The following is a 7137-nucleotide window of genomic DNA, read 5'->3' on the forward strand; positions in this document are numbered from 1 at the left end:
GAGAGGGAGGGACACAGAAAGAGACAGGGATAGAAAGGGACAGAGAGATGACAGCGACAGACTTTTCCAAGAAACCTGGGGCCCCTGTGACTAACTGCTGTGAATTTTCTCAGTGCTAATGGGAGGTTGGAAGCCCCGTGTTCGCCTGTGACAGAGCCTGGGTGAGACCTGGGGCTGAGGAGAGGCTGAGCTGGGGCCTCTGCACCTGCTGTGGGATAGGCATGTGGCCCCTCCTTGGTTGGGTGGGGTCTGTGGTGGCTTAAGGTGTGTGCAACCCCCTCAGTGTGGCTTCTTCCCCTAGGATCCCTCATGGAACCACCGGGTGTACCGACTGGCCCTCGCCAAGCTCTCCCCTCCTGTCATCCCCTTCATGCCCCTTCTTCTCAAAGGTAACAGGGCTTCCTGCCTCCATCCCTCCATTCCCCGCTTCCTGCCTCCATCCCCCATTCCCCCCTTTCTGCCTCCATCCCCCATTCCCCCCTTCCTGCCTCCATCCCCCATTCCCCCCTTTCTAACTCCATCCCCCATTCCCCCTTCCTGCCTCCATCCCCCATTTCTCCCCTTACTGTCTCCATCCCCCATTCCCCCCTTCCTGCCTCCATCCCCAACTTCCTGCCTCCATCCCCCATTCCCCCCTTCCTGCCTCCATCCCCCATTTCTCCCCTTCCTGTCTCCATCCCCCATTCCCCCCTTCCTGCCTCCATCCCCCATTTCTCCCCTTCCTGTCTCCATCCCCCATCCCATGCCTATCTGTGTGTGCACCCACACTGCTGGAGAGATTATACCCCAAGTGCTGATGCCTCGGGGAGTGCAGAGATGAATTAGGAGTTCTTAGGCTGGAAGAATGAAGACATCCAGACAAATACGGACTGCCTTCAGGGCCTGAGAGATACAAGGAAATGCTGCTGGGGCTTGGAGGGGGCAGAGGCAGGGGCTATATGGAGTGAGGTAGGCCCAAGGGAGCCGTTATGCCCTTCACCTTTTCTGGGCTACAGGAGGGCAGAAGTTTGGGGACCTATGAACAAAACCCATCTCTTTGCAGACATGACCTTCATTCATGAGGGAAACCACACGCTAGTGGAGAATCTTATCAACTTTGAGAAGATGGTGAGTCCAGGGAGAGCAGGCGCTCACTACTAACATAGGTTGGAGGACATAACGGTGGCCTGGGAAGGGGCAGGGCTTGGAGGCGGCTTAAACTTGTTATGAATGATATGAGGATGAATATTTACTGTGTAATAGCCCCTGCCTTATTCCACTGCAACTGGGTCTGCCAGGGTGCCAGCCTCAGACGTCTCACCATTCAATGAGAGCCCTTCCAGCCCTCTTCTCTCTAAGCCTTTCTCTCCTGGCCTCTGCCTTCTGTCCTCTGCGTGGTCCCCACTGGGCCTCTGGGTGTGCTGGGGTGAAGTACACGTGACGCCCCATAACCAAGGATCTTACAGCCCCTGATCCTTGGTTCAGAGGGAGCTTGGCCTCCCTGCTGCTGCACAGGGCAGGACAGGGTTTCTCCCTCAGGCAAGAGCTCATGCCCCGGTGTTGTCCACAGAGAATGATGGCCAGAGCCGCGCGGATGCTGCACCACTGCCGAAGCCACAACCCTGGTGAGAGGGCGGGTCCCCAGGGTGGGAGGTCCCCCACCCTACATCCTCTGTGAGGCTCCAGGGTGGCCCTGACTCCGTGACCCTCCCCACCCTACATCCTCTGTGAGGCTCCAGGGTGGCCCTGACTCCGTGACCCTCCCCACCCCCGCAGTGCCTCTCTCACCACTTAGAAGCCGAGTTTCCCACCTCCACGAGGACAGCCAGGTGGTGAGGATTTCCACATGTAAGTGGTGGGCGATGGTGGGTGGGCAGGGAGGGGGTGCTCATGGTAGTTACCCATGGCTGGCACATCCTAGGCACTTGCCATGTGCCAGGCATGGAGCCCGGCCCTTCCATACTTGATGTTGATAATGTTCAGACTCTGTGCTCTGAGCCACGGGGCTCTTCGGTCCCCTCACCCGTGGGGTGAGCAGGGACAGCCGTCTTTAGGAATTGGTGATGGGAAGTGGTTGGTGGGTCGTGGAGGGCAAGAAGGCAGATGTGATATGGCTCCTTGGAGGGGAAAGGTTGGGTTCCACAAAGGGGCGTCAGTGCCTCCCTGACCACTGTCCTCCACCAGGCTCGGAGCAGTCCCTGAGCACCCGGAGTCCAGCCAGCACCTGGGCTTCTGTCCAGCAGCTGAAGGTCATCGACAACCAGCGGGAACTCTCCCGCCTCTCCCGAGAGCTGGAGCCATGAGGAGGGGCTGGGACTGGAGCTGGAGCAGGCACTTGTGGCCGGGAAAGTCAGGGTGTGCCGGGCCAAGATCCCCACAGGCTGGCCACAGCTGGGCAAGGCTCTCTGTGGAGTGGACTCGAGTCCCTGGAGCAGGCAGCGTGGAGGCAGCCATCCCCTGTGATGACTGGCGGCTAAGGAGGACCTCGGAGTGGACCCCAGCCAGCAATAACGAATGACCCAAGGCCAAGGAAGGGAGGACAGAGAGGCCCCAGGAGTGGGTGGAGAGTGGAGTGCGCTGGGACGTTGTGTGCAACAGAGAGCTCTCCACACCAGGTGTTTTCCAGATTCTGTGCCTCTGGCTTTGTTGTCCAGCCAGGCCTGCAGCTTATTTTCACAGTGGACACAGAGAGAGAGAGGCTGCATGTGTGTACTGTATGTGGCAAGGGCAGGGGCCCCCTGCTTTCTTTCCACAGCATCTGAGATAACCAGCGGGCAGTGGGGCTGCGGGCCTGTGTGGTGGTCCCTGAGGAGCCTTATTGTTACTGTCAACATAGTAGCATGTTCCAGGCCAGCCAGGAGGGGGTGTGGCAGGGAGGCTGAGGCCCCGCCCTCTGGGAAGGAGCTGTGGAGGAGAAGCAGCCCCATGCTGGGCACGGGCCAGGCTGGGTCCAAGATCCTGATGCCACCCAGATGTGCCTCCAGGACTCTCACCAAAGGGCGGGCTGGAGCCTGGAGCCCCTGTCAGCAGCCAGCCAGGGTGACCATCAGCTCCCCATGGTGGTCCAATAGGACTTTACAGTCCAGATGCAACTGGCAGCTTCCTCCCAACTGCAATCCCCGCTCTTCCACACTTGCGCTCGTCCTGGCCTGTTGGGCCAGGCTTCTGGGGTCTTCTGGGGGTGGCTCATGATAGAAACAATGCTGAAGCTTCCGCGGAGAGCCCATCGCTTGTTGAGGCCTAACAGACTTCCAGGAAATAGGGCTTATCATCAGTGTTGAGAATGGTCCCAGCAAGCTCTGGTCACACGAAGTCCTCTCTTCTCTGCCCCTTCAGCACTTCCCCTAGGAACCAGCTACTGCCAGGACACCTCCTGTGAGGCAGAGCTCACCCAGGAAGCTCCAGGGACTCCACCCTCTTGCCTCGCTATTGCCGAGTCCTGGCAGCAAGAGGCACTTGTCTGGCCAGAGAGAGACCTCAACGGCCCCTGGCATGACCCCTGAGTAGGTATTGAGGCTGCAGGGCCTTGGGCGTCCGGAGGCAGCTGGTATGGCCCCTCTGCACTTCAGCCCCATGGATGTGGATACACAGGCCTGCTGCTTGCAAAAAGGGTCAGAGCCTTTAGCAGGGAGGCAGCACAGCTGGGCTTAGACCTCAGGTCACTAAGTGAATCTCAGCAAGTCAGTGAACAGTTCTCTGCCTTCATTTCTCCACCTGTAAGCCAGGTATGATAAACGCCATCCAGCGCTTAGTGACCGACACATAAAACTGTAGCTCCTGCCTCTGTAGCAGAGGTGACAGCCAAGGGCAGTCCTATGCTATCCAGGCCTGGTAGGGGGGCAGCCTCGCCTCAGGTGAGGGCTGAGGGAGAGACTGAGGTGGAGCAGATGACAGTGGTAACCAAACCAGTTCCCTTGCCGTGGGTGGGGACAGAGGAGAAGCACGGAAGCATCCGGAACTGAGCAATCAGGACAGGAAGCTCAAGCCTGGGTGAGTCAGGAGTCCAGGGGCTTTCTTATCCTCCAACCCATTGTCTGCTGGTGTCTCGGCAAAAGCCAGCCAGCCAGCCAGCCGCGGCCCTTCGCTGTCCTTCAGACTCCAGGGTGAGCCCAGCCCGGCGACACAACAGAAACCAAGTGCCACGGGGGTCGGTGTCCTCCACCAGCATTTCTTCTCTGGTCACATCTACGTCCTGATGGGACTTCTCCCTCCTCCTTGGACCGTCAGCTTTACAGTCCAGACCACCCTGCAGCCACCCTGTGGCCTCCCAGCTGCCCCAGTCTCTTGGGCAGGATGCCTTTTGAGCCTGTTGGGAGAGACCTTGCCAGGAGAATGGTGCCCAGGGCAGGCAAGAGGACAGAGACTTTGGGAGCTGGAAGAGCTGCGGCCCAGGGGGCCGGGCCACTCCCAGAGGACAGGAGGCCCAAAAGCAGGGAAAGGCTCCATGTTACGGTGGCCCCATGCTGGGAGGTTGTGCTGGCTTCTGTCTCCCTGACTGCCCAGGCGTGGGGTGGGGTGGGGCAGGAGGCATCCTCTGGTGTTCCCTAGCAGCCCGGGCTGTGTGCAGGGGCTCCCATTTTGTGTCTCAGCTGCAAGAAAGCCACAAAGGGAGGAGGGGCTCATGGGACTGCTGAGAAGAAGGTGTGAGGCAAGGGAGTGTGGCCCTAGATCAGTCCTTTAAAAAGCCTCTGTTACCTGAAAGGAGGTCAAGCAGAGAGGAATGGCTGCGTGTGTGTCCTACGGGGCAGGACAGGACAGAGGGTGGTCATTGTTACACACACATCTCCCCTCCTTTCCTCCTTCCCCTCCACTTCCCTGTGAAGGCCTGAGGCAGGCTGTGGCCAGGCTCAGGCCCTGACTGTGGGGTACACACCAGGGAGGGCCATGCCTCCCCACAGAAGGGGTGGAGCAGTCAGTGGAGCCAGCACCCTCTGCTGCTTCAACATCTCCGCCTGGAGCCAGCTGTCCCCTCTCTCTCAGGCTCCATCCGAACAAAAGGAAGGCACAGCCTGAGATCCGGCACCCCATCCCCCTCCACTCAGCACTGAGTTAGAGCTGGGTGGGGGCATGTCTGCCTTCACACGCTGCCTTATGGCTTTTGTGTCTCCAACAGCCCTCAGCCTCTGGCTGCTCTCCTTCCCAATAGTCACAAGATCTACCATGATAATAATAGGTTAAGACTTGAACAGTGTTTTCATCTTCTTTCATCTTCACCCTGTCTCACGTTATGTTATTTTTATCCTGCTGACAGAATAGGTACTACAGGTATTTTTACCCTGGTTTTACAGTCAAAGAAACTGAGGCACAGGCAGGTTTGCCCAAGGTCACATAACTGCTTAATAGCAGGGTAGACAGGTGAAGTAACCGGATGTGTATCAGCCATGCCCTTTCTCCATGCCCCCGGCACTCCCCATGACAGCTCCCTGAATCCCAACATTTTATTCTTTTGTAGGATTAGACCCAAGCATATAAATTCCTTTTTCCCTCTCTCCATTCCCACATTCTTTTATTTTCACGCACTTACTATAGGCCTTGTAGGGGCTCTGTGAACAAGACAAAGGCCAGGCGCTGTGGCTGGTGTCTGTAACCCCAATGCTTTGGGAGGCTAGGCGTTTGAGACCAGCCTGGGCAACAAAGCAAGACCCGGTCTCTATAAAAAATAAAAATTAGCCGGGTATGGTGGTGTGCACCTGTAGTCCTAGCTACTTGGGAGGTTGAAGTGGGGGGATCACTTGAGCCCAGGAGTTCGAGGTTACAGTGAGCTATAACTGCACTTGTCCTTTCTTTGGTTGACAGAGAAAGACTCTGTCTCTAAAAAAGAAAAAACCAAGACTGGTAGTTCTGGCCCTCATGGGGTCAATCATCCAGCTAGGCAGCCAAGTCTATCAGTAACAGAAGATGCCGAGGGATAAAGTCCAGAGCAGCAGAATCCCAGGGCTGCAGCGTCTCAGTGCTCACCCCAAGCATTGAGGCCCAGAGCTGCTCCCGTCAGAGCATAGGTTCATAGCCCCAGCTCCCCTGAGTCCTGCACACCTCTGTCCCCTGAGATGGGGATGCTCTCCACTCACCACTGGCACAAGCCACCGGAGTAGCAGGCAGGTATGGTGGCTGGTGGCTGCAGCAAATTCTGACCTGGCAGTTGTCCTCAACCCCTTTCTCTCTTCCACAGACCTATAGGCCAGAAAGTACATGTCTTTCCAAAATGTGTCCTAGTATCCCCAACCCACACTCAGTATTGAGCTCCTCCTACATCTCTCAGGCCATGGATCTATACTAAGTGTCCACCCAGGCCTGTCCAGTTGCTGCAGCCAATTCAGGCACCCTCCTCTCAGATTCTGGACCCTTCAAGACCTCAGCTGTAGCCTTCCTGCAGCACACAGTCTGCTGGCATCTGAGGGTGAAGGGGCTTGCAGGCCAGGGCACGGGTGACTGCTGTCCCTCCCAGTGATGATAAAACTGGATCATCCTGAGAAGCCGAGTCTGACTCAGCTGCACTTAGAAAGAGTCTTCTCTCCCATGCCTGGGGGCCTTCCTGGAGCAGGTGCCTCGATGGGGTCAGGGGAGGATGCTGCTGGTGGTAGCTGGTAGAACACGGAGGAGCCTGGTGACTCCCAGAAGACAGAAGGTTAAGCTCACAGCTTGGACCCACTTTTTGTGCTAGGAGGTGTGGGATTCTGGTTGTGCGTGTGTGTGTAGACTGACCAGTGTGCACCCTGGACCAGGGAGCTGGATGCTTCAGGCTTCACCCTGACTCTGCCTGCCTTGCTCTTGGCCCTTGGAGAGCACCTGGGTGTTGGTTTTCTCACTGGAGTGAGTTGCAGGCAGCTAGAGCTGTTTTGGACTGCTGAATGGAGGGCTGTACTGGCTTTCCTGGCACTTAGGCGATCCTAGCTAGCAGAGGAGTAGAGACAGGGTGCCTTTTTAGGAGGCCATGACAACAGGATATTTTAAGCTTACTTGACCACCCAGAAAAGTGCCCAGAGTATAAGGCAGCATAGGGGGATCCCATAGGTGGGCAGTGTGCTGGGTCAGGGGGGCCTCCATCTCTCAGCAGCCCTGGGCAAGGCAAGCGCCTTCCTCTCCCTGGGCCTCACTTTCCCCATTTAGAAACAGGAATTTGGATGAGAAGTGTTTGAGGATCTATGAATTTGGCAACTC

General features: G+C 57.2%; 1 protein-coding gene across 6 annotated transcripts in view; it reads left to right on the forward strand.

Annotated features, from left to right (window-relative positions):
* RAPGEF3 (Rap guanine nucleotide exchange factor 3) overlaps nucleotides 1–7137 on the forward strand; it is a 31171-nt gene that overhangs the window by 19606 nt on the left and 4428 nt on the right. For 4 of the 6 annotated variants that reach the window (XM_055295115.2, XM_055295117.2, XM_063611271.1 and 1 more), the window contains 5 exons: nucleotides 302–389; nucleotides 1043–1107; nucleotides 1550–1604; nucleotides 1756–1827; nucleotides 2164–5656. In XM_055295115.2, coding sequence (XP_055151090.2) covers nucleotides 302–389; nucleotides 1043–1107; nucleotides 1550–1604; nucleotides 1756–1827; nucleotides 2164–2282 — 399 coding nt within the window. In that variant the 3' untranslated portion in view covers nucleotides 2283–5656. Of the gene's footprint in view, nucleotides 1–301; nucleotides 390–1042; nucleotides 1108–1549; nucleotides 1605–1755; nucleotides 1828–2163; nucleotides 5657–7137 lie in introns of those variants that run through there. The other 2 variants (XR_008660468.2, XM_063611268.1) reach the window with 2 other exon arrangements.

This window comes from Symphalangus syndactylus, chromosome 10 (assembly GCF_028878055.3).
Source record: "Symphalangus syndactylus isolate Jambi chromosome 10, NHGRI_mSymSyn1-v2.1_pri, whole genome shotgun sequence".
NCBI lineage: Eukaryota > Metazoa > Chordata > Mammalia > Primates > Hylobatidae > Symphalangus > Symphalangus syndactylus.